The 27,328-nt window shown below is 46.9% G+C and overlaps 1 protein-coding gene across 3 annotated transcripts in view; it reads right to left on the bottom strand.

Annotated features, from left to right (window-relative positions):
* LOC144770399 (uncharacterized) overlaps positions 1–27,328 on the bottom strand; it is a 643,183-nt gene that overhangs the window by 193,974 nt on the left and 421,881 nt on the right. For all 3 annotated transcript variants that reach the window (XM_078654899.1, XM_078654900.1, XM_078654898.1), the window contains exon 11: positions 16,563–16,658. In XM_078654899.1, coding sequence (XP_078511025.1) covers positions 16,563–16,658 — 96 coding nt within the window. The remainder of the gene's footprint in view (positions 1–16,562; positions 16,659–27,328) is intronic.

The raw sequence follows: 27,328 nt of genomic DNA, 5'->3' as shown, positions 1-27,328 counted from the left end.
TCCTTTTTGCTGGGACCAGTTACAGACACAACATTTGAGCTACTTTAGGTAGGATAAAGTTGTTTGTGCATTAATTTGGAAGCATGTCAGAAGAGGCCATCTTAAGTGTGGACACCCCAATTGTCCCTTTCTTTGTTTTCACCCAAGTTTGTTAAGTGCTCAGCAAGTAAGCATTTTCTCACACATCTGGACTGTCGAGGAACTATTTCCTCAAATTGCTCAGCAACGTGGATTGAGACTGGCACCTAACTGGGAGGACACGACACTACAGCACTCCATTGTGACACGTCTGAAATCCTGTTACAATATTTTGTTACATGGCAAGGTAGACACATTAGTCAACGATCTGGCAACTACAGCAATTCTGTGAACTAGCAACAAAATGTGAGGCACCTGCCAAGGCCATTCCGCTGAACTCTTGGAAGAACAGCTTGGTGAAGATGATGAAGAGCTCGTCCATGCCTAACATTTAAGCTTGGCAAGGATGGGCTCCCTCACTTTTTGTACAGGGTCTCATGGTGAAGAGTGCATGCATTTGTGTAATGAGAGGAGCTCCTGCTCAAAGCCAGGCTGACTTGGGTGATTCTGCATGAGGACATGTTACTCTGGTGTGGACATCTTTCTCTGGTGTGGACATGTTACTCTGGTGTGGACATGTTACTCTGGTGTGGACATGTTTCTCTGGTGTGGACATGTTACTCTGGTGTGGACATGTTACTCTGGTGTGGACATGTTACTCTGGTGTGGACATGTTTCTCTGGTGTGGACATGTTTCTCTGGTGTGGACATGTTTCTCTGGTGTGGACATGTTACTCTGGTGTGGACATGTTTCTCTGGTGTGGACATGTTTCTCTGGTGTGGACATGTTTCTCTGGTGTGGACATGTTTCTCTGGTGTGGACATGTTTCTCTGGTGTGGACATGTTTCTCTGGTGTGGACATGTTTCTCTGGTGTGGACATGTTTCTCTGGTGTGGACATGTTTCTCTGGTGTGGACATGTTACTCTGGTGGGGGCTTGCACTAGTGTGTTGGTGGGAGCAGCGTGTGAGTCAGCCACGTCGCTTTCGGGTGTTCTCCCCCTGATCTGCAAAGTGAATATGACCCCTGACTTCAGACCTGGCTAGGATGAAGCTGTAGCAGATGCAACATATCTCATCACCGGCTATAGAAATAAGGTGGCATGTTCTGTAGGGGACCCAATAAGAAGCCTTTGTGGCCTGTGAAGGTGGCTGACCTGTTGGGCACTTTCACTGCCCTGATGCTTTTATTCTGTCACTTAGACTGCAATATGTAGGCCAAAGATTCAATCACTAAGATGAACAATAATACAGATTTGGCAGCTATGATTCACAACATTCTCAATTTTGCCGCACATCCAGAACACACGCCAAATGCCTTTCTGTAATTCATTCAGGCATCTGTGTATGGTCCATGGGGTCCTGCAGCTCTTGGATGATGAGTTCTATGTGCTTCAGATTGATAAGGTGTTATGGCTGGACATAAACTTGAATTGATCGAGGTGAATGAGGCCAGACATAGAAACATGTACCTTTGTGCCCAGTACTTAGCAAGTAACCACAGAGTGATAAACATTTTTAACTGAGATTCAGCAGCAGGACCACCCCCGCCCTAGATTGGGGAGTATCCATAACTGTTTGGCCTCCTCCAGCAGGCGTGGTAATCTAACTAACAGGCCTGGTACTGCTGATGAAACTTCACTGGCAGGCCGTTCCTGCCAGAAGCCACATCCTTCGTTGCCAACCTACAGCTCCTGTGACATCATGGGTTCATCACATTTGATCTTGTGATTATGGTACATTCCTTGTTGGACCCACCATGCCTAACAAATAAGTTACTTCTTTGGTAACACTTTCTCTGGTAGATACTCTAACTGCAGATTTATCACCTCAGAATACTCCTCAGGTGCCCAGACCGGCTCTGGAAACTTTTCTCGGGCAAAGTTCTAGCATGCCACAAGGTGGCGCTGTGCTGCACCACACTGGCTAAGTAATGCAGCAAAAGTGATGTACTGGAGCGGAAAAAACCACATATTCCTAACTTGGGACATTTTTAGATGTTAAAAAGAGCCACACCACAGAAATGGGAGGCGGTATTTAGTATATTCTGAGGAATCTATCTTTTTTTTGTTGTTTTTTTTTTTTTTTTTTTTACACAGTTTTATATAGCGCGAACTTGACTCGAATCAGGTATCAGAGCGCACTACATAGCACCTGTTGCATGGTTAGAGCATCCAACAGAAAAGAGCGTTACTGAATGTAAGTATCTTGCTTTTGGATACTTCTAACCACAGATTCCTCGCCTTACAATATATACTAAAGAATAGATATGAAACTACTGGTTCGATGGGCACAGACATTCATGTCACAGCCTGGCAGACGTCAAAGACAAGCACGAAGCATTTCAATGCAGTGGTAACAGCCTTAGTTCTGGTGGGATGGGTTCTCAGACCTCCAGGAGGCAGCTTCTTGGTCACTATGTAGCAGTACTTAATACAAATGACCTCGACACAGTGTTCTTTTTCACAGCCTTACCTTTCTTCTCCCCCGAGAACCCACAAAAATCTGAATGTCCACACAATGTTCCTTAGTATGATCAATTAAAAAGGTCTAAGCCCTCCTTCTGTAAAACTTGTAGGATTCCTGCCTACAGATCTACTCAAGATGCTCTAAAACTCTACACAAGGTCTCATTGTTGGTTCCCCATTATGATAAACTAGTTTAGAACAAAAACAAAATGTCCAGCCAATCATTGCCTGGAATTTCCAATGAAATCCGACAAAGAGCAAGACCGTTGATTTACTGCCGCAAAGCAAAGTTCAGCTTTTTTTAAAAATCAACAATGGGTGTCAATCTACTGGACTATTGGGTTTTACAAAGGAAAAATGTTTTGTAGGAGGTTTGACGTGCACATGTTTGATTTTAGACATTAAATATACGCCAATGCAAACTGGCCGGGGGATAAGTGACATTCACGTTAAAGAACAAGTTACTTACCTTCGGTAACGCTTTTTCTGGTGGATACAGTATCTGCCTGTGGATTCCTCACCTTGTGGATATCCCCCTGCGTCAGCAATGTTCGGAAAATTCTTTTGTAGCACGCCGGCGTGGACGACGTCACAGGAGCACGGAGTCGCGCGCGACTCCGACTGACGTCACTGACTCCTTATTAGGCCTACGTCGGCGTGATGACATCAGTTCTGCCCTTTTTCCCGTGCCTTCGAGGCACCCGGATGGACCAATGATAGCAGACATATACATATACAATGTACCCAGTACATCATTTCCAAAAATACATACATAGTGTGAAGATAATGCATGAAAAACAACATATATAACATATATATATATATATATATATATATATATATATATATATATAAATAACCACATCAATGCATCTAAACATTGTCATAAACTCAGATATAGAAGAGTGGACAACGGGGAGGCGGGTGGGCATGTGAGGAATCCACAGGCAGATACTGTATCCACCAGAAAAAGCGTTACCGAAGGTAAGTAACTTGTTCTTCTGATGGATACATCTGCCAGTGGATTCCTCACCTTGTGAATAGATTCCCACAGCAGTCCCCACTCCCGGAGGAGGGTGTCCACTCTTCTATACCAGAAAATCCTGAAGGACAGAGCGCGCAAAATGGCCATCCCTCCTCACCTCGCTATCCAAGCAGTAATGCTTTGCAAAAGTGTGGAGGGAGGCCTATGTCGCTGCTCTACAAATGTCCTCTACAGGTACACCTCTAGACAAAGCAGATGTTGATGACTTTGCTCTAGTTCAATGAGCCCTTATACCCTCTGGAGGTTCCTTACCAGCCAGGGCGTAGCAGATTTTGATGCATAGTATGATCCATCTAGAGAGTGTGCGCTTGTGCACAGTTCTTCCTTTTTTGCAGCCAGCAAATCCAACAAAGAGCTGGTCATCCACTCGATAGTCTTTAGTCCTATCAAGATAAAAGCTCACCACCCTTTTGGGGTCCAGACGGTGAAGTCGCTCCTCCTCCTTGGAAGGGTGAGGAGGAGGATAGAAGGTAGGAAGGGTAATGGACTGTCCTAGATGGAAGGGAGTTACCACCTTAGGCAGAAAAGCAGACCTGGTCCTAAGAACCATTCGTTCAGCATGAATGGTCAAGAACGGGGGCTTTGAACTAAGAGCTTGAAGCTCACTTACCCTCCTTGCCGAGGTATTTGCGACAAGAAAAACAGTCTTAAAAGACAAAAGTCTCAAAGGACACCTGTGTAGAGGTTCAAACGGAGAACCCATTAAATATGTAAGAACCAAGTTCAAGTCCCATTGAGGCACAATAAAGGGAGTAGGAGGAAACTTATTTGTTAAACCCTTTAAAAATCTCAATACAACAGGAGATTTAAACAAAGATGGTTGATCTGGTAAACAGATAAAAGCCGATAAAGCTGATAGATATCCCTTTACCGTAGCCACAGCAAAACCTTGCTGCGCCAATGAAAGAGCAAATTGAAGTATTTCTGACAAACAAGCTCTCAAAGGATCAACAGAATTCTCCCCACACCAGGATACAAATTTAGACCACCTATAAGAATAAATGGACTTGGTGGAGTCTCACGCCTGGCCGAAAGAATGACATCCACCACATCAGGTGGGAGAGAAAAGGAATTCAGGTTGCCCCGTTCACTCTCCAGGCATGAACGTGTAAGGTCTGGAGGTGGGGGTGTAGAACCTGCCCCTGCGACTGCGAGAGGAGGTCTGCCCTGAGAGTGAGACGGAGCGGAGGGCACGAGGAGAGGTGGAGAAGATCTGTGTACCACACCCTTCTTGGCCAATCCGGGGCAATCAATATTACTTGGGCCCGGTCTTGGCGAATCTTCCTCAGAACCCGACGAATCAAGGGTATGGGAGGAAACGCGTAAAGGAGTTGTGAGTCCCAACTCAACTGAAACGCGTCCCCCAAGGCTCCCTGCATCGAAAACTGGGGGCTGCAGAATGACGGGCAGTGAGCATTCTCGCGAGTGGCGAACAGGTCCACCTGAGGAGTCCTCCACATCCGAAAGACATGACGATCTACCTCTGGATGAAGCCTCCACTCATGGTCGGCTGAGAACTGCCGACTGAGATGGTCTGCACGCACGTTCAGTACTCCGGCCAGATGATTTGCCACCAGACAAATTTGATGTACCTGAACCCAGGACCAGAGATCCTCCTGATCCTGAAGCTCGCCCTCTTCAACTTCAGCTTCTCCATAATTTCTCCCCTCCAAAAGGCGCTGTGCTCTACGCCTCGACCACTCCATTCGAACCGACGTCGTCGGATCCGGTAACAACTCCGATGGAGCCGGAGCTGACATCGAATGAGCAGCTGGAGACGGAGTCGCCTTCGAATGCGAAGCTGGAACCGGCGTCGAGCATCGATTTAAATCTCGAGGTCGCTCCGGAGCCGGAGAAGCCGTGCACGGAGTCGATGACCTCGGAGGCGCCGATAGAAGCCATGGTGGAGTCGGCGTCGGCATAAAAGGCAGGAAAGGAGCCGGAGCATAAGCCTGCGGCACACCCAGGTTATAAGCTAATGGACCCATGGGACCAGCCGGCGCACCTGTGGGGTACATAACCCTCGCATATACGCCATACATGGCGTTCAGAAAATGCGAAGGGTCCTGACCTGGACCAAGAAATTGAGGGTACGAACCCACCGGCTGCTACTGAGGAGGCTGCACCGGATTGGACTCCTGTACCTCTTGTTCTTCAGGATGATGTACCGGAGTCGTCGAACCCTGAGGAACTTCTTACACTTCATGCTCCGAAGACTGATATGGATCCGGAAACGGATTCAATTCCGGAGCCGGAGTAGGATCACGAGACTGGAAAGGCGTGGCCTCACCTTCAGGATTACGAACTGGAGAGGGCGATATCATGCCCTTAAGATGTTTTCGTGAAGATGACTTCTTTTTCGAGTCCGACTCCCTGCTGGAATGATGTCTCAAACTGTGCTTCTTTCTCCTATGCTTCTTCTTTGATGACCCAGAATTATGACACAAAGCCGACTTCGAAGCCAACCTCAACCGGGACCTCGACTTCGACTTCGACCTCGAGCGTCTCGATCTTGACCTCGAAGCTCTCTCGGTATCCTTACCCTTCAATTTGGCAACGAGCAGTTTTGCTTCTCGTTCCCGAAGAGCCTTAGGGTTCATCTTAAAACAAGATCGACAACCCTTAACGTCGTGATCCAAACCCAGACACCATAAACAGTCACCATGAGGATCGGTAATGGACATCATCCTTCCACACGTATCGCATGGTTTAAATCCCGTCTTCCTGGATGACATCTCGACAGAAGACAGCAACACCAAACAGATACAGTAACCAGAAATCCACAAAAGTAACAAAGTTACTATCCGTACAACAGAAGGTCCCAAGAAACCGTTAGCGTCGACGACGCAGAAAAAAGGGAACTAATGTCATCATGCCGACATAGGCCTAATAAGGAGTCAGTGACGACAGTCGGAGTCGCGCGCGATGCGGTGCTCCTGTGACGTCGTCCACGCCGGCGTGCAACAAAAGAAATTTCCGAACGTTGCTGACGCAGGGGGATATTCACAAGGTGAGGAATCCACTGGCAGATGTATCCATCAGAAATATTTTTTTAATTTTTTTATAGTTTTATATAGCGCGAATTAGACCCGAACCGAATCGGGTATCAGAGCGCAATATCATCACAGGTCCACCATGTGAAACATCTGGGTAGGACTGTCAGACCATAACCCCCTGATTATGACAACTGATTGTTGGAATGTATATTTCCCTGGTCTCCACATGGAGACTCCAGGGCTCTGCTTTGGACAATCCAGTATTTCGAGACTCTTCAGGAGATTGACACAAACAAGGGTACAGTCTCCAACGTACTTGATGATTGGGAGGTTTTCAAGGTGGTAGTGTGGGGACACAGCATCACAACGCTGGTGGGGAGACACGTACATTAACAAAGGAACTTCAAGAAATGGACTTGTCACTACTTGCTCAGAAGAGGGTGGGGGGAGTTCACCTTCTGAAAATCAAAAACTACTGGACATAGGGGGAAAATATGCAATGATTATAAATCTTACCTAGTGTGAGTACACTCTGAAGCAGACCTACTGGCATGGTGGGCCATATTAGAGACCAGATCTATACCCACAACCCAATTAAACACATCAACCCAGACTGTGGGTCAAGATCAGAATGGCATTCCGTTTTTTACGATCATCATCAGGAGTCTTATGGAGCACAGAGCGTCTCCTGGGATATTTCAGATGCCCATAGTGGAGGGAAGACTGAAATTTCCTAAATTTGAGTTATGCTCAACTGCAGTGGCTCTCCAAATGGCTTAGTGGGGGAACTGGTTGCTTGTCTTATTGAACCACAGACAAAGGCTCCAGCAACTAATATACTTCTGTCTCCTGCCAGGAGAACCTGGTCCAGAATCACTCAAATTATTGGACGTGCCCCTCTATATGCTCATACAATTCCTTCGATTACTTCCCCCGAGGTGTTAGGAATTCATACTGCCTCTGCTCTGGCCAAATGGGCCCTGACTGAGCTGTTGACGGGAGGAGATGTATTTGTGGATTTACATATTTTCTCCTTGGCTCAGCTGAGAGAAGAGGTGGGTTTACCTGTGACCCAGTTTTTAGAACCATGCCTCTACGTTCAACAATGGTGTTAAGTGGGGCTTGCCGAACCTCCATCACAAGAACTGCGTCAAATACCCTTCAGGATGGGGAACATTCAGCACTCCATACTCTGGCTATTTAAATCTATGCTACTGGGGATTACATTCCAGCTGACACACCTCAGAGAAAAATGAAAACAGTCTTTGATAGGCTCTTTACTGACAAAAACCGGGACAAGGTTTTGTACTATACATTCTCTGTCTCTTGCAGTATGAGATTTAAATACACAATTTAACTATGCCCATTAGATCCCTAAACATTTGAACCTCACTAGGGGCACCGCTGCATACACACAAGAGAAAGACACGCCCTAGATACCCCACTGCTGCTCTACAGGATAAGACCTTACTCAAGTTCGACAATCCTGACACCTCTGTACATACAGACACAGCTCGAGGATGATTAGTGCTCCCTTTAGATCTCTCCAACCACTGAGGGCTACACTACTCATTCACAAGATCAACCTGCATCTCACATGGTCAGTGTAACGAGTTGGCCCTCCTTCGCCGGGAAAGTTTCTATTCTTTTTAATATATAAACCTCTGTCTCTACTGAAAATGCTTAAACTAGAATACATATTCTTGAATATACTGGAAAGGACAATGCTTAACAAGTTTTACAGCATTTCACTGAATCACAGAAGAAGTAACAACACCGTTACACACCGCCAAGAAAGCAAGCAAGACATCTATTACTGTTACTGCTGTACACCTAGTGACTGACAGCCTTTTTTTTGAAAAACCCATATCATTTTTAAAATTCTTATAAACAGATTCTAAAAATGTCAAGTATTGAAATGTGCTCAGCTGCACAGGGTTCTATATTTCAGTGACTTCCGGTGGATTGCAAACACTACTTTGAGGGTCTGTTACGTTTTTTGCAGCATAGTGGGGAACACTGAGCGTGTGTCAGAACCCGTTCTGGGGTCGCCTAGTTACTGGGCCTCACATGTTGTGGATGAGTCCCTTTATCAACTGAGGCCTGACTGACTGTAAGCACTGATATCCGAGGTCCAAGTACACCCAGTACTCAGGGAGGTGGCAATGGCATGGGGTTAGAAATCAACATTCAACACAATAGCACTCAAGAACAAATTTCCAGACCACTGATTTTACTCATGAAAAGAAAAAGTACTTGAATTTATCAATTACCCCCAGGTCCCTCCGTCCTCGACACCTTCATACTAAACAAGTGGAGATGACCATCTCCCGACAGAAAAAAAAACAACAAGAGGAATGCTGGGACACTAATACTGCCCCTCCCCGCGGGAGTACATAAGCAGTACTCACCCAGCAGACCTCCTGTTCTTTTTTTCTGTCTGTCGACAGAGTTGATGGTGTGCTGGTGCTGCTCCTGCTGGGCTTGAGTGGCGGTGCTTCTTTTCTCCCCCCGCCCTGCTGCCTGGCTGTGTGGGCGTGGGGTTCCCTGGACTGCCTCCTGGCCTGCCGGGCTTGCTTGGAGTCGGTCTTTTTCTGGAGCCGGTGTTTGGATTGGAGAGTTCCGGGCTTGCTGTGTGCTGCCTGCACCTACCGGCCCTTTGTGGCTGGTGCTGGAGTTCCCGGTTGCTTCCGGGTCGCGGGCTCGGCTTCCCGAGCCTGGCCGGGGAGCCGTGCCTTGCTGGATGGGCTCCTGATGGTCTTCTGCTCGGCGGTGCTGTGGGGGCCTTGTTCCTGGGGTTGGCCCCCACTCCTGGTGAGTCCCGATTTCGGGATCCCTTTTTTCTTCTGCCTGCCGCTCGTGTCCCGTTTTCTTTCTGTTTCCGGGACCCTGGAGTGACCTTTAGTCATGCTTGTTCGTGTGACTTTCATGCAATCTGCTTCTTTCTTTCTCCCCATATCGACATGGTTATCTATTTTAGAGCTGAGGAAAGCTGTGCTTTTTTTCTGTATTTCGTCCTGTATTGCCAGCTACACATTCTCGGTAGCTCCTGCTCTGAATTATTTCAGATTCGTTGTTGACAGTTCACGGAGTGCAACACGCTTCTTTCAATTTTGCTTTGATTCAGCTCAGGACGGAAGCCCTTTCCTTTGATAGCAGCAGGCACCTGGCCTCGCTTCTCTGGCTCTCTGCTCGCAGCACTTCTCTTCCTGCCCCGGAGGCTTCACTTTGTCTGCTGTGCTGTGTCTTCTGCTTTTGTTGTGCTGAATGCTGCCATGTCTCTGTTACGAGTTCACTGCCTGTGATTCTCGTTTCCTTCCACTTTGCAGGAATTGGATGTGGCCGCTCGGCTGGCGCTGCCGCCTTTGGTGCTGGGATCCATGGTTCGAGCCTCGCCTGACACGCTACAATGTATGACGCCTACTAGTGCTTCTTTTGCAAATGTTTCTTTCCGGGGTCTGGTGGCGTGATGTACTGATGCATTCGCTTCAGGGTCCTGTGTTACTCCTCATGCTCACAGGTTCTATTCCCTACGGGTCCACTCAGCCTTTCATCTGTTTGATGTTGATATTGTGTGTGCCATTGAGTTGGGTAACATGATGCATTTGTTATTTCGGCGCCGAGTTGCCCTGGTGCTGGAGTGAACGTACGCTTTACACATACATTTGTTTTGATAACGTGTTGTTTCTACATTTTTTTTGGCGTGCTGCTGTGGTCTCGTGCGCTGGGTGCCCTGTTTCTTTCCTGCAGTATCTCGTGAGGTCTGTGGTGTATGTATTGTTTTTTTTCCCACCAGGTTGCGGTGGGGGCCTTGTTGAGCTGATTGGCCCCCGCTCTGGTTGTTTTCGCCCCCTTTTTTTCTTCTAGGAGGACCCTGTTGGCCTGCTGGTGTCTGTCCTGGAGTGGTGACGGGCGGACCTTCTGTTCCTTGCCATGTTCCTGCGTCGGGTGCCTCCTGGGGGTGCCGAGGTTTGTGCTGGGGCCTCTTGCTTGGGGTGCATGTGTTCACGCTGTGCTTCGTCCCATCTTCCTTAGGGGTGTCCTGCTGCCTCTGGGTGCCCCGCGCTGCTTGCTTCCTGTATGGGCTAGGTGGCGGGTGCTTCTGTGTGCCTATGGTCGCTCGGACGTCCTGGTGATCTCTGGAGCTCCCTGTCCGCGCCCTCCCCACCTGTGATGCGGGGGTGTCTGGTTGGTGCTGGGCGGTCGGGCGCTGTGGTTCCTGTGCTCCTCTTCTTGGTCTGTGTGGTTCGGGTTTCTGTTCCGGGTCTGCTGCCTTGCCGCTTGCCCCGGCTCTCGTCTGTTTTCTGGGTTGGGGCATGCCGGGGTCTTCTCCCTTTGGTGCACTTCTTCGGGTGGTGCCCCTGCTCTTGGCCACTCGTGCCTGTGAGTTCCTTTCGGGCTCTGTTGAGGTGTTTCCTCTCCAGTGCGTTGTTTGCTGGTTCTCTGTGCTGTTGGCTTTCGCTCTTCTGTTTGTGGCCTGCCTGGGGTTGGCGTGGGTTCCTGTCGCCTCTGTGGTGGCTGGTTCCTTTTCGCTGGCTCTGCCTTTGCTTGCTCCTGGGGTTCCCTGTGTTGTTGGGGTTTTTCCTGCGTGCTTGCTTGTGCCTTGCTCTCTTCTGCATGGCGTTCCTATCTTCTTCAGCAACGGCCTGTGGGGGGTGCGTTCTGTTCCCCCTCTTCTTCGGGCTGCCTGCCCCGCCTGGTGGTGAGCCGGTGTTCCTGTTCCTCGGACCGATGCGGGGGTGTTGTGCCTCTGCTCTGCTTGGGTGTCCTGGTTCTTCGCTTCCTGGCCTCTGTGTGGTTGGTCGCCTTTGGGGCTCCTGGTTCCTGGTCCTGTTTCTCCCGTCCCTTGGGCTGTGCCTGGTTCCGCTCATGGTGCTTGCCTGTGTCTTGCCGGGGGCTCTTTGGGGTGGTCTGTCCCCTCTGCCCGCGCTTGGGTGGCTTGTGCTGCCTTGGGTGCGGCTGTTCTGATTCAGCCCTGCCTGCTCCTGTCCTCGTCTGTTCCCTGCTTGGTGCCTGTTTGTGGTGCCTGCCTGTGTCTTCTTGTTGGTGTGGGCTTCCCTTGCTCCCGCTTGGGGCTTCTGGTGTTGTCCGGGGGCTTTTCTGTGTGCTTGGCCTGGCTGCTTCTGCGCTGGCTCCCCCTGGGCTGGCTTTTGGCTGTCTGCCCCTCCTGTTTCTGCCGGGGTGCCTGCCTGGTTTGTTCCTGAATGGGGCCTCCGGGCTGCTGCCGGTTCCTGTCATGCCTCCTGTTCTCCGGGTTGGTGTGCTGTCCCCGTGCTCCGCTGTCTGCTCTGTGTTGGCTTGGTCGGGCCGGGTTGGTCCCTGCCTGGCCTTCTGGGGCTGCTGGGGGCGTTTGGCTTCCGGGTCCGTCTCCTGTTGGGGGTGTTCCCTGAGTTATTCTGGTCTCGTCTGGTTCCCTTGGTGGGTGCCTGGCTGAGGTTTTGGCTGGGGCGTGCCGCTCCTGCTTGTTGGGCTCCTTTTTGGACTCTGCTTCCCTGCTGGTGTCCCTTTGGGTCCTGGCGGGGTGTTCTGCGTTGGGGCCGCTTCCTGGTGGTTCCTTCTGGGCCTTCTCCTGCTGTTGGTTCTCTTCCCGGGCTTGTTTTGACGGTGTTTGTGAGCCTGTGTGGGGTTCTGTGGCTACGGTTCTGCCGGCTTCTTGCTGGTTGTGTGTGGCTTCGGGCTGTGCCTTCTGGGTTTTCGGGCTGTGCTGTCCCTTTTTGGCGTGCTCTGGGGGTTTGTTGCCGGCCTTTTCCGGGTTCTTTCCTGGTTCGGTGGTCCTGGCTCGCTCCTTCCTCCCTTGCTTTCCCGGGCTTTGTTCCCGGTGTGGGTCTGTTTGGTTGCCCCTCCTTCTGTGGTTGGGGTGCTGTTCTGTGGTGCTCGTGCCTCTGCGGGTCCCTCCCTCCTGGCTGCGGGTTGTCTGTGGTTTCCTGCTGCTTGGTCCTCTGCTCTTCTTCTGGGGTTTGCTTGGGCCTGCTGTTCCTCCTGAGTGGTCGGGTTGCTTGGCTTTGGTCCTGGCTTCCCGGTTCTGTTGGGGTTTGTTGGCCTCTTTTTTTGCGGTTTGCTTGGCTCCTCTCCGGCGTTGCTGGGTTGGGGCCTTGTGGTTGTGGTCTGGGTGCTGGGCTTTCTTTTTCCCGCTGCTCCTGCCCTTGCTGCTTGCCTGGCCTGGGTGTGGGGTTCCTGGGCGGTCCTGTGTCTTTTGTCCTGCCCTCTGTGCCTCGTTGGTAGGCTGCTGGGGTTTCCCTGTTGCTCTGTGCTCCCCTCCTGCCTTGTGTTCCTTCCCTTTGGGGTTGGGGTTTTCTGGGCTTGTGGTCGCTTTCTCTGTTCCCGACCGGGTTGAGTTTTCTTTGTTGCTGGTTTCCGGTCTTGTTGGCCTCTCCTTGTTTGGTGGGCTTTCGGCTGGGTTCTGGGGTTCTTCCCCGTCCCTGTCTTTTGGGTCGGGTTCTCGGTCCTGTTCGGCTCCTGGGTGCTTGTTGCTTCCTGGGCCTCCTCGGTGGGGTTTCCTTCTCGGGTCTCTTGAGCTCGGGTCCTTTCTTTTTGGGAGTTTGGCCATGTTTCTGGCCTGTGCTTCTCCTTCCTTTTTGGGCTGGGTGCTTGTGCCTGCACTCTGTTGGCCTTTTCTTCTTTGACTTTCTTCCGGGTTGTCTCGTCTTCCTGGTGGGTCTGCCTGGCCCTGTGTGCCTTCCTGCTGGTTTTGGCCTGGGCGGTCTTCTCCGGTGGGTTGTTTTGGCTGGTCTTGATGTTCTGGTCCGGGTCCCGGTTTCCGGTTGCTCGGGTTGGCGGCCTCCTTTGTTTTGGAGCCCTGGGTTTTCTGTCTCTCCGGCCCTTGTCCCTGCTGTCCTGTTCTGGGTTGCGGGCCGGATGTTTCCTGCGGTCTTCCTTTCCTCCTTCTCGGTGCTACCTTGGGTGGCTGCTTTTGTTGTGGTTTCCTGGGTGTGCTTGTGCGTGCGGAAGGCCGGGTTTCTGCTTTGGTATTCTCCACTTGTTTAGTATGAAGGTGTCGAGGACGGAGGGACCTGGGGGTAATGTCCTATTACTTACCGGTAATCTTCATTACTCCGGGTCCCGTAGTCCTCGACACCTTCATACACCCCTCCCTCCCTCCCGGGCGGCCGGCCTTCCTGTCTGGGCTTGTTAGTACAGGAGGTCTGCTGGGTGAGTACTGCTTATGTACTCCCGGGGGGAGGGGCAGTATTAGTGTCCCAGCATTCCTCTTGTTGTTTTTTTTTCTGTCAGGAGATGGTCATCTCCACTTGTTTAGTATGAAGGTGTCGAGGACTACGGGACCCGGAGTAATGAAGATTACCGGTAAGTAATAGGACATTACGCACTGAGATACAAATCAAACTGGCGCATGGAACAAAGGGTGTGGCACAGCAGCCAGGGTGCCGGACTCCGAAACACGGGGTTCACGGTTCGATCCCTGGCACCGGCGGCAGGTTAGCCCAGCACCATGTGACTCTGGGCAATGGCTCACTTAATCTTCCTGACAACCCCCAGTGCCGGGACACCTCTCCGGAGGTAGCTATGCGCTTTACAAATACATTTCATTTCATATGCAGAGGAAAAGTCACTGGTGCAGGCTCATAGTCGAGGGTGCAAGCGAATTACTATGTTTATTAACCGTAGGTCAGCCACTTGTGTCTGTACCGCATTTGATAATAGTTTTAGAATCATAAGAAGTTCTCCAGAAAATACTTGGGCTCTTGAGAATGTCTGGAGCAATGTCAGAGCCTGCATGTTTACCTGCACATTGCAGGGGGACTTCCATTGCAAGGGACTCATTGTTTTTTTGTTATTTCTCAGCACCACAAGTCTTAAGTTGCCTACCGGCAGGAGGACCCGGCATGGCAGTTCGGGCTGGACTGTTCCCATTGGGCGCAGGGTCAAGACTGATTTGCATATGGCTGAGTCCAAACTGGATTGGCAAGGTGAGCAAAAAATATGATGGATTTAGGCCCAGATCTCTGTACTGGGGTGAATGTATGACATTGTTCTGCATTCTGTCTATCAATTGTTCTTTTTGCATTTGTAACCCCGAGTGGGACGGGTATGCTCAGACGCGAGTCCAGTGCTTTCCATGCCACTGGGGTCAAGCTAGCCTGCCTGAAAGCCCGAAACCGGTGCTAGGATGCTTATTTCCTGTCCAGGGAGGCCCTAGCCTGGTAGTTCGGGCTGGACTGTTCTCATTGGGCACAGGGTCAAGACTGATTTACATATGGCTGGGTCCAAACTGGAATGGCATGGTGAGCAAAAAAACGATGGACTTAGGCCAGATGTCTGTACTGGGGTGAATGTATGAAATTTTTCTGCATTCTATACTTCAATTGTTCTTTTTGCTTAAGTACAGTAGCGGCTGGTGTCAGGGAAATGTGGTGTGGAAGCGTGGGGGGGCGCCTGTAACAAAACAAACAATTAAAAAAACGTTCTGCTCTCTGCTTCTCTGGGCACAGGCTGAAGCTCCCAGTCTCCTCTACAGCCAATCCAGACGCTGTTCACTTACCCATGAGTGTAGTATCGGGATTAGAAGGAGCGGGATTGTTTTGCACTCCATCGGGAGCTGGGAGGCTATGCCTGCAGGTCTCTTCGCCGAGCAACACAGCTGAGTTGGAGATGTCTGTGTGCATGATGGTTTGGCTGTCATTAGACTGTCGGCCAAACTGTCATGCGCACTGACAGCAGTGCCCCCGTCTCCTCCTCCCCCAACCGCAGTGCTGTGGCCTCGTCCCCCAAGACTCGACTTCAGGATGAAAAATAAAATGATCATCATTTTATTTTTCATTTGCCTCTGCGAGCAGGGGGGCGACCCTCCTCCTTCATAGCGGAGGAGTCACCGCTGCCTGAGTGGAGTCTGACTTGCCCTGGTCAATGAGAAATCCTGGAACCTTTTGTCTATGATCCAGTCCTGCTCTTATACCACTTTCCAGGCAAGGATTCTCGATTCTCTGTTCTTGAATCGGTTCAAGTAGGAGCCCTTACCCCGTGCAACCCTCCTCTCCAGAACAGACAGACTATGCCACTGGTGATAGTCAAGCAGCAGGTGGCGAACAGGTTAAGAGTGCAGAGTGCTTTCCTTGAGCACTTCCTACAGAAGAGTGAACCACACACACCTGATCTATCATCCGTAGCACCTATGGGGAACAGGTAGGCCCTGACTTGAAATGCTCATCCTGTCCATCAAAAGAGACCGCTGTATCAGTCTCACCACACTCTCGATCCAGACTAATGGGAACACTCAAGAAAGGGGCAAATGGTCACTTCTACAGGTCTATAAAGATACCTATCTCCATCCTTCCAAACGTAAGAGTCTGTTGCTTCATGAATGCTCCAGGAACACTAGTAATGCACAATAACAGTATGGCAGGCGACTTTGAACCTCCATTTTTGTGCAGCATTCAGTCAGTTGCAATACAAAATGGATTCCACTGACCGATGCATAACAGTCCATACTCTACATTGGCTCACACCACCATCAACCTATTAGGATAAACATGTACTAGTCATGCACAAAGAAAGTAGCAAAACAACCCTACTACATGACTTGGGCACAACTTTAGGTACGAGGCCAGTAGGCCTCCCTCCAGCGCAGGGAAGAGGGGGAAAAGGCCTGTTCTGCATCTACGATTTAAAACTATTCTGCAAAATTAGGCAGCCGGCTAGGGGGTAGTAGTTCCATGTCCTAGGAAAGCAACCTTGGTGGGCCAAGGAGCTTGACTTGGGTATTACAGTACCAGTCACTAAAGATGGGTCCCTCTGCACACACAACATTGTTGTGCACAAAGGTCACAAAAATGCCATCAAACCAGTGAGACCGGCAAATGGGTAACTCCTGGCAGGTGTGCACACACAAAATTATGCAAAGGACGTTCCCGTTTCAACAGCTTGTATTTATTTCTTTAACGCTCAAATGTGATCTCCCACAACTTATGTCCTAAAGTAGGATCAAGTCCTGAGGTGAATAGCATTGCACAATCTTTCTCACCTGTGTTATCGGGCATGGAGGCCTGGTCTGTGTTCCTCTCCTTCCGGAAGACAATGTTCCCAAACTGCAGGACAGCTGACACCATCCTAAGCAAGGCTGAAGGGAGCAGGAAAAAAAATATAAATAGAAATGTTACAACAAATACAACTAAGACAAAACACCTTAACAAGCTGTTTTGGATAAGTAAAAACCCCAATCATGTTGCTGTATTGTACCAGGAAATTACTCATCAAGAAAAGTATCAACACACAAATCTATGTGGGTGAAGGAAACCATCAACCTGCATGGACATGAAGGATAAGGCAGCTACAAGGTCACTATTTCACTACTGTTTGGGGATCAAAGATCTCTTGCTAGAGGTCACAGTTAACGTGTGGAGAAATATTATATATCTATATCTATAACAGTCCTGTACTACCTATTGCTCCGGTAGTGAAAGTCAGGTACATACCACAACCGTGCAGGATTTTCTTTCAAGTGCTTTATTCCACCAAATCGGTCAGCATGACCCGTTTCGGCTGCGCCACCACAGCCTTGATAACATGACACCCCGGAACCAAAATGGTTTATTTATAGTGACTTCCTGGACACAAAATTTACGTGGCGTAGGGCGTACAGTAGAGCTAAACAACATACTCACTATTCGTTTCTTCTGGTTACAAAATACGTTCAATGCATATAAATACTATGTATATATATATATATATATATATATATATATATATATAACGGTGCGGGACATTGACCTATTTCATGATTTAATGCAACTAGGAAACGATGGAAATATGGGGACACAGGAAAGAGTCGCATTGAGTGGCCAAATAAAACCAACAACCCCATTTAAGCCTAAGTCTAAGTATATTCCTCTGGCAGCCCGGGATGGTTTAGATGCTTTTAGCGAAGCGATGGTTTTGCAAATAAAACAACTAGCCCAAGAAAACAATAAGAAGGAGAAAAAATATAAGAGCCAAGAAAGAAAACTAAATCAGTTGGTGAACAGACTACATGAGGCAGAATTGGTAATTCGTAATTCGGACAAGGGCGGGAATATCGTCCTATGGCCAAATAAATATTATCTTCAAGAAGCATATAGCCAACTAGATGACATTCAATGTTACAGAAGAAGCAATCCATCAAAATACAGGACAATGCAGGAAACCTTGTGCAAGAAATTGGTAGCTTGGAAGGGGTTAGGGATGTTAAGTGGGGACGAGTTTAAATACATCAAAAATGATTACCCCCTAACACCCTATATATACTTTATACCAAAGGTACATAAACATCTTACCAAACCTACAGGAAGGCCTATTATTGCAGCATGTGGAGGACCCCTAGAGAATGTATCAAGATATATAGACTATTTTTTGCAAGGCCATATGAAATCATTGAATTCGTATGTCCAAGATACCAGTGATTTCCTGCGTAAAATTGAAAAGATCAAATGGGAATCAGACTTTCTTCTAGTTACACTGGATGTTAGTTCCTTATACACTTGCATTAAACACATGGACGGCCTACGGGCATGTGAGTATTTTTTAAGTTGCAGGCCAATGGAACTAACACATCATACAAAAATGCTTTTAGAAATGCTTTCTTTTTGCCTTGAAAATAACTTTTTTATGTTCAATGGACAAATGTTCCAACAAGTCCAGGGTGTAGCCATGGGGGCCAGTTTCTCCCCAAGTTATGCTTGCCTCTTTATGGGGTGGTGGGAGGAACTGGTCCTCAGGTGAGATTACACACACTATTGTACATCCAACATAATAACATGGCTCCGTTTGATTGATGACCTTTTTATAGTGTGGCATGGAACAGAGGAAAGTGTTTTAAAATTTGTACAGGAAATCAATGTAAATGATCTTAATTTGAATTTTACCTCATGTATTAGCAGGGAATCGGTGACATTTTTAGATGTGCAGGTTTTTTTAATTGATAATGTTCTTAGTACTACCCTTTTTAGAAAACCAACGGCGGGCAATACCCTTTTACACGCAACGAGTGCCCATCCACAACACCTGATAAAATCAATCCCATACGGTGAGATGCTTCGCATCCGCCGTATATGTAGCAATGATGAGGATATGAAGGTAAAACAGATGGAGAGTTTGTCCAGATTTGTGGATAGAGGCTATGGTACTAGACTAATAGAAACCGCCATCAGAAAGTCACGAATAAAAGCTAGAAATGATCTCCTAGAGTACATGCCAAAAGGGAGTCATAGTGAGAATGCAGATTCTAATCCAGTTCGTTTGATACTTACATACTCCAAAACAAGAAAAGGAACTAAGGAGTATAGTTAGACGCAACTGGCATTTTGTACAGGATGACCCAATTATTGGAGAATTAATGCCCGCCAATCCGTCAATAACCTTTCGGAAAGGAATGAGTTTGGGCACAATCCTCACCAAGAAAAGTCAGGAATGCCTGAGCAAAGAACCCTGGAAACCCATCAGCAAGGGGTTCTACAAATGCGTTAGTTGCAAGGCATGTCAGTATGGTGTAAATACTAAGAAATACACTACAGTTATCCCGAATACAACCAGGGAAATTAAACAACACCTGACTTGCAAATCAGAATATTGTGTATACATCCTGGAATGTGAATGCCGGTTAAAATATGTGGGCAGCTCTAAGTTGCCGGTTCATAAAAGAATCTTGCAGCATATACGCGCAATAATCAACAAAGATCAAAGTTACCCAGTTGCAAGACATTTTGAGGCATGTCATAACAGTAAGCCTCAATGCCTAAAATACTATGCAATTGAGTCTATTGCGGTAACAAAACGAGGTGGAAACAGAGAGGCCCACATGCGAAAAACTGAAACCAACTACATTCTTGAATTCGATTCCAAATGGCCAGGGGGTTTGAATACCACGGAAGACCTTCACACGTACCTATAGTAGATAGAATAGTTTAGGCGGATGTGAGGTCCCAATTACAAATATGGGGTGGAATACAACCTACATGACAATCAACAAATAGTATGGCATAAATAGGATGAATTGTAATATCAACTTTGTATGTTTTGCACAAATTTTGTACTTAGAATATTTAATTCTTTTAAACTAATTATGGTTTTAATGAATAAGTACTTGTGTAGGATATTCAACATAATGATTCTACCATTAATTCTAGTTGTTTTTTTAGATATCAGGGTAGTTTTATCTAGATGTCTATTTAATGATTGGTTTTAATTATGTCAGCGAATTCTCTATATATATTTTTTACAAATGAAATGATTGTATGTATTTTTGTGTTTCAAAATGTTCCAAATTCAGTAGATTATGGTAATATTTGGTTAGCTTAAAGATTTTAGCTAACTTATTGATCAAATGAAGTACTGTACTAGTTTATGAACGAACACTGTTTCCAAATGAATATCGAAAACTTATGAATTTCTCCCTTCCCCTCTGTAACATATCTATGATTATTCTATGAAACGTTAAGGAACCGTTATATGATTATGAATTTTTGATTAATAAGGTTTAAGAGTTTCTTGAATGATTTTTGCAAGCACGAGTCACTTTATCGAGATGTAGCACTTTAGCAAGAGGACACCTTTGCGGAGTATTACAGGAGGGGCTCCTCCTAAGTAATCTAGATAATTATACATTCAAACGTAATAATTGATTTTAACTTGGTATTAGATATAACTTGTTAAAAATGGTGAGTGACACGAGTCATACTTGTAAAAATTTAACTCCTGCTTTTCAAAGTCTTTTGAATATGGTTTTATGATTTTGATAGCAAACTATAATAGAATATTTGTGTCTCTCTAAATATACGTATTCATACGGGGAGTATTGAGACAATGTACTAATGACTACCAAACTGTATTTAAACAGGTAGTATTTTTTCCAGTTCCATTGTGTACATGTGATGCATTTGCACTTTAAATTGGGCAGAAAGAATAGCATTGTCATGTGACCAAGGCCGCAGGGACGGCCGAAACGCGTCATGACTAAGCTGTTGGGGGAAAAATAAACAGATTGCACGGAAGAAGTGGTCCTTGCCTCGTTTTTTCGCCTAATTAGGTGGAGCGCCGCGAGGTATTGCGGATATATATATATATATATATATATATATATATATATATATATATATATATATATATTGCGCTCGTCAAATCCCGGCAACAATCCCCAGGAAAGAAAACAGCACTCGGGAGGTTCCTTCACACGGAGTAGTTTATTCGCCTGCTAGCTACACCACAGACGCGTTTCGGCAGTTTGCCTTCATCAGTGTGTGAATGCACACACCCAACCAGATACATTTATTTTGTTAAGCATTCAAATCGCATGACGTATACACCCCATAGAGAGCATAGACAGAGGACTGTATACTTCCCCACAAGTCCGGACTCCATCTTGTAATGGTCAAAATCTACCATATACACCGTTCATAATGGTTACAATGAAACATTATCTAACCTATAGATAGGTGAGCGCGCTTTAGTGGAGAAGTTAAGCATTACTATGCTAGAAATGCATTTAAAAATAGAGCCGTGGATCGGCAATTGTCCTCCAAAATTATTCTAGCTCATTTGTGGTGAATTCAACTCATACATTTACAGGAATGTGTAACCAAATAATAAAAGAAAGTTATCTATGTCCGCATGTGTAGACTAGGAGAAGGTTAGCAAGAAAAGAAAAGAAATATCCAAGGCGCCATAACTAAATTATCCAAAAATGCACAATTATATTGGGGATCAAAGAGCCCTTTGAACCTACAAGTTAACATTCCAATTGCTATAGACCAGAGTCCTCGTTCATGTGCCTAGATTCAGTGTGGCCACAGTTTTCCAGTCTAAATTATCAATTGTCTATAGTGCAAATAATATATACAGTGTATTCAAATCCTACAGTTGATCCAATCATATATACAAATATTATATACAACAGTTTTAAATTGGTCCTCTACGGAGAATTATTCACAATACCCACATCATTTACCTAGGTGCACTGTCATCTCCTCTCCGCTATTCATGCCTTTAGGCCATTTTGTGGAAAGATCTATAATATAACGTGATTCGAGCCTGCGTAATCGTCGTAGGCTATCTCCTCCCCTCACGTTATATTTGATAGTGTCAAGGCCAAAGTATTGTAACTTACTGCGATCTCTATTATGCTTTTCAGCAAAATGCCGAGCTACTGGGTAGGATGGGTCAGCTTTATCGATCGCCCTTAGATGTTCCAGGATCCTTAGTTTTAACATATTTACAGTGCTCCCTATGTAGCGAAGGCCACACGGGCAGGTCAGACAATATACTGCCAAAGGTGTACTGCAAGTAATGAACTGTTTGATCCGCAACCTCTTACCAGTTTCGGGCACCTCAATAAAAAGCACCCTCCTACTTCCTGCGCAGGCCTTGCATTTACCACAAGGATAAAACCCACTCATGGTTCTTAAGGTGTTACTCTTCGGAGGAGGTTTCTCTAGATGACTGGTCACCAAATGATCCCCAAGGGATCTAGCTTTACTGAAGGTGACAAGCGGATGGGTGGGTAAGTCATCCTTAAGTATGGCGTCTGTTTTGAGAATGTGCCAGTTCCTGCGAAGCATGGCCCTCAAATCCTCAGCTCCAGCGGAAAAAGGAGTTATTAGTCTGAATTTTCCACTGTCAATGGTTAATTTCTTAGGGTCCTTGCTCATGGTAGATCTGGGTGTCAGTAGGGAGTCTCTAGGGATAGCCCTCACTCTTTTTAAGGTGTCATTAAGCAAGACTTCTCCATACCCTCTGGCAACAAATCTACCAATACATTTGGTGGCCTCTACTTCAAAATCTTCCGATCTTGAGCAGTTTCTCCGGATGCGGAGTAACTCCCCATAGGGAATGCTCCTAATGAGCTGCAGAGGATGGCTGCTGCTGGCGAAAAGTGTAGAATTGCCAGCCGTGATTTTTCTGTGAAGGGCTGTATGGATGTGGCAGTTTTCTGAAAACACTTTTAAGGTCAAGGTATTCCGCTGCCACCGGACTTACTGTTCCTGACAAGTGTAAATTGTAATCATTCTCATTCATAAGTTTGATATAAGCGTGTGCTGTGTCAGACGTGCCGCGCCACACGATGAACAGGTCATCGATGTACCTGAACCAACCTATTGTGCTACCCTCTGAACCATCCACTGTGCAGCTCCTGGGTACCTGCTCCTCCCACCAGCCGACGAATAAATTCGCGTAGCTGGGAGCGAAGCAGGTACCCATCGCCGTCCCAGACACCTGCCTGTACAATTGATCCTCAAATAGAAAAATGTTATTACACAAGCAGAACTCGATGAATTCGAGGATCATAATGTTGTGTTGAGTAAATCTCAATTGTCGGGAGTTCAGGAAATGCTGTATCGCTTCCAAGCCATGCTGGTGTTCTATTACTGTGTACAGACTAGTGATGTCTAACACAATCAATTGGCATTCGTCATCCCATTTTACATTCCGGATTTTGTCCAGAAAATCTTTGGTATCCTGAACATAGGAGGATAAAGTTAGTACCAAAGGAAATAGAAACTTGTCGATGAATCGTGACATGTTTTCTGTGAGGCTGCCAATTGATGATACGATGGGGCGGCCTGGTGGACGTTCATTGTCTTTATGTAATTTGGGTAGATGGTAAAATGTCGGTGTAAGTGGTTGGCTATTTCGGAGAAAGAGAAATTCATCTTTGCTCAACATGTTACATTCATGCCATTTCCCTATTAGTTTGTCATAACTCCGAATACTGTCCTGATATAAAGCATTGGTACATTTCGTATAAAAATTAGTGTTGGAAAGCTGGCGTAGCGCTTCGTTTCTGTAATAGTCTCTTGTTAACAGCACCACGTTCCCCCCTTTATCCGAGGGTTTGATTATTATGTTCTTATCTTCCATAAGATTGTGTAGGGCCAGTTTCTGTTGCTCAGTGATGTTATGTTTCATAGGATGGTTAGCCTTTCTATATTGCATTAGTTCTTGAGTCATGGCCTCGGAAAAGGCGTCAATTGCATCCCACGGCATCTGGGGGATAAATGTTGAAGGAGGTTTATACCCACTCTCTTCACGGTCTTGCTCAATTCCAAGTGCCTGTGCCCTCGTTGCTCTGTTGGTGATCACTGGACAGTCATGTGTAGATCTTTCTTCACGTAGTTCCTCAAGTGTCTCGAGGGCTTCAATTTCTCTGCCTGTAAGGGCATCCGTGGCTGTAAGTCTTGTGCCCATATTTCCAGTGGCTTTCAGATGAGGTCGTAACTTGAAATGTTTATGTAGTTTGAGCTTGCGTGTGAATCGAAAAAGATCGATCCGAGTTTGGGTATACTCTAGGGGGGAGTTGGGGCAAAAGGTGAGGCCAAGGCTGAGTAAATTCTCTTCGCAGTTTGTTAAAACTCTGTCCGTCAGATTAACCACCGTAAGATTGTGGCTCTTGTTAGTATCCTGATCGGGGTTTACTTTTTGTTGCTGCGGGTTCGGTTGCCCCAGTTGTTGGGCTTCGCTCTGCCTCTGCCCCTTCCGCCGCCGCTTGCCACCACCTGATCTCCTTGTGCGCCTTGTTTTTTTGTATGTTGTTGAACTATCTCTGGCGGTTTTGTCTTGCCGCCTCGTAGCCAGGCCCGTTTGATGACATCGAATTCTTGATGAAAAGGGGTTTTCTCGCTGTCGTGGGGAGCGCTAGTGCTTGTTTTTTGTCGCGATGTAGACGCCGCTTCTGCATTTTGGTGTTCATCGCCAGATTCGTTCTCAGTTGCGTCAGACTCTGACGTTACAATTTCAACTGTCGGCGTCGCGCTGGATTGGAGTGCTAGGCGTGAGGCATCATATTTTTTGGCATATGTTAATATGCGCCCTTGCATATAGTCCGCCTCATCTCTTTCATATTTCTCTTGCTTTCTAGTGCGTATTTTTTGTTCATACTTTGTAAGACGCGATTTCATCTGCGTTCTTAGTTGTAGCACCAGCTCTTTATCAGTTTCCTTCTCCAGCATGTCCTCCAAATTTTTGATTTCTTCCAGCGCTTTATCTCGGTCACTCCAACCATATTTAATTAATATCTTGAGTGTTCCTTCCGTATATGCAGTTGTATGCGTCTCCCAATCTGCTAGCAGCTGCGGATCAGGGTTCTCATATGAGGGTACAGTGTGGACCCTGAGACCGCGAGGCACCCTCTTAACTTCCACGTAACTGGTGAGGCTAGTGGCCTCCCACCACTTACGCGTCTCGCGTTCATGCAATTTTTCCAGTTTCACCATCGTTTCAATTATTTTCTTTTTCTGTGGATCAGCTGATGGCGCTTTGTCGCCGACCTCCTCCCGCCTATCACGATGTTTGAACATGTCCTGCGCCGCATTGCGACGTTCTGTTTCTGAAAACATCGCACTGGTTTGGGAAGTGCCCGTTTAAGAGGTAGAATCCGGGCACATTAATCAAATGGGTGTGGCTAGCAATAACTCCGTGGACAGTGAACTCTCCCTGTCGCCCTGTCCCAATGACCGCTATACTCGTTCAGTTATTAGACGAGGAACACAGGTACATGGATCTTAGACGAGTCTGCTTACCCGCCGCGTTGTTCCGAATGTTCTCCGGGCGGAGACCGGGGTGAGCCGGCGTCCTCCAGGCGTCCTCTCGTACTTGACACGGTGGGCGCGGACCGTCCTCCTATAGATCCTCCTGATAGCGCTGAGACGGTGCACAGGAGACTACCACGTCCAACGCTCCTTTCCCTCGAAATCCCATGCACTCGTGGGCGGGTGCTGTCAGCGGCTCGAAGGAAGCCGCGAAACACTGCGCTCGTCAAATCCCGGCAACAATCCCCAGGAAAGAAAACAGCACTCGGGAGGTTCCTTCACACGGAGTAGTTTATTCGCCTGCTAGCTACACCACAGACGCGTTTCGGCAGTTTGCCTTCATCAGTGTGTGAATGCACACACCCAACCAGATACATTTATTTTGTTAAGCATTCAAATCGCATGACGTATACACCCCATAGAGAGCATAGACAGAGGACTGTATACTTCCCCACAAGTCCGGACTCCATCTTGTAATGGTCAAAATCTACCATATACACCGTTCATAATGGTTACAATGAAACATTATCTAACCTATAGATAGGTGAGCGCGCTTTAGTGGAGAAGTTAAGCATTACTATGCTAGAAATGCATTTAAAAATAGAGCCGTGGATCGGCAATTGTCCTCCAAAATTATTCTAGCTCATTTGTGGTGAATTCAACTCATACATTTACAGGAATGTGTAACCAAATAATAAAAGAAAGTTATCTATGTCCGCATGTGTAGACTAGGAGAAGGTTAGCAAGAAAAGAAAAGAAATATCCAAGGCGCCATAACTAAATTATCCAAAAATGCACAATTATATTGGGGATCAAAGAGCCCTTTGAACCTACAAGTTAACATTCCAATTGCTATAGACCAGAGTCCTCGTTCATGTGCCTAGATTCATTGTGGCCACAGTTTTCCAGTCTAAATTATCAATTGTCTATAGTGCAAATAATATATACAGTGTATTCAAATCCTACAGTTGATCCAATCATATATACAAATATTATATACAACAGTTTTAAATTGGTCCTCTACGGAGAATTATTCACAATACCCACATCATTTACCTAGGTGCACTGTCATCTCCTCTCCGCTATTCATGCCTTTAGGCCATTTTGTGGAAAGATCTATAATATAACGTGATTCGAGCCTGCGTATATCCATTGATTCTAAATCAGAGAAGGACTGAACAAAATTAGAAGTACCAAATTGCCATTCTGCTGCACTAGACGAAACAAAGGACGCAGGCTGGGTATCCTTTCACTGCACTATCTCTTTCTTTTTTACTCAAATGCGATTCCCAACCAATAAAGAGAGTGGATGTTGTCTGCGAGCACGTCTAAAAGGGCAGCAGGATGCCTCATCTTGTAAACCTAAAAGAAGGGTTCTAACAAAAAGTATTGGGCTCGCATGGTGGGGTAAGAACAGGAGGGACACAGGGCAGGTACATGTCTGCTTGTGCTGTCAGGGCAGCGCTAACTCAGCGCATCATCTCTCCCCCTTGCGAGGGCAGGGAGCCAGCCTGGCTGGGGTCTGGGTCACTGCCCTCCTGGAGCCCGGGCCATTACCCAACCAGGGATCTGAGGAGTCTTCAGGAGCATGGTGCAAATTTCGGATAAAAAGCTTGGCTCCTTCAGCCCAGCAGACCCAGATGAAATCTGGGATTTCACAGGTGTGTGGTTTCTGCTCAGGGTGGCGAACCTAGTTGTATTTTACTTCTTTCCTTACTAGTGTGGTATATTTGTACACCTTCAACAGTAAATGAATCGTTAGGGAAAAGTGGGTAGTACAGACATAAAGAGAGTAACATGAGAGCTGCAGCATTTAAGCCCCACATTATCGACGCCATCTCGGACGGTCTGGATCTTAAAGGAAAGGTATCCGCCTCAGTGCCCTCTCATGGTTTGCCAAATTAATTTGCTGACGATTCTCAAGATGGAGAACTCACATTAAAATTATATATTTCCTTTCTTCATCATGGGCGCCTCATACACATTGAATAAAGCAGCCTGCTTACTCCGCCCCCTTGAACAGGAAATGCCAAGGCAAGAGGGTGAGGGAGGAGGTGGCAAACCAGGAGATACATGTTGGGTAACCAACCAGCTTTCAGAGAGACGCTTATCCCATTTGGCCATCTGTTCAGAAACCGGAGTCTAGGCAGTAATGCCTTGTAACTATGGGGAAAGCTTTGCAGATTTCTGCAATCAGAACATTCCAGAAGCGCACTGTCCTCTTGTGAACTCGGCC

This window comes from Lissotriton helveticus, chromosome 7 (assembly GCF_964261635.1).
Source record: "Lissotriton helveticus chromosome 7, aLisHel1.1, whole genome shotgun sequence".
NCBI lineage: Eukaryota > Metazoa > Chordata > Amphibia > Caudata > Salamandridae > Lissotriton > Lissotriton helveticus.
This window is presented reverse-complemented; position numbering and strand designations above follow the sequence as displayed.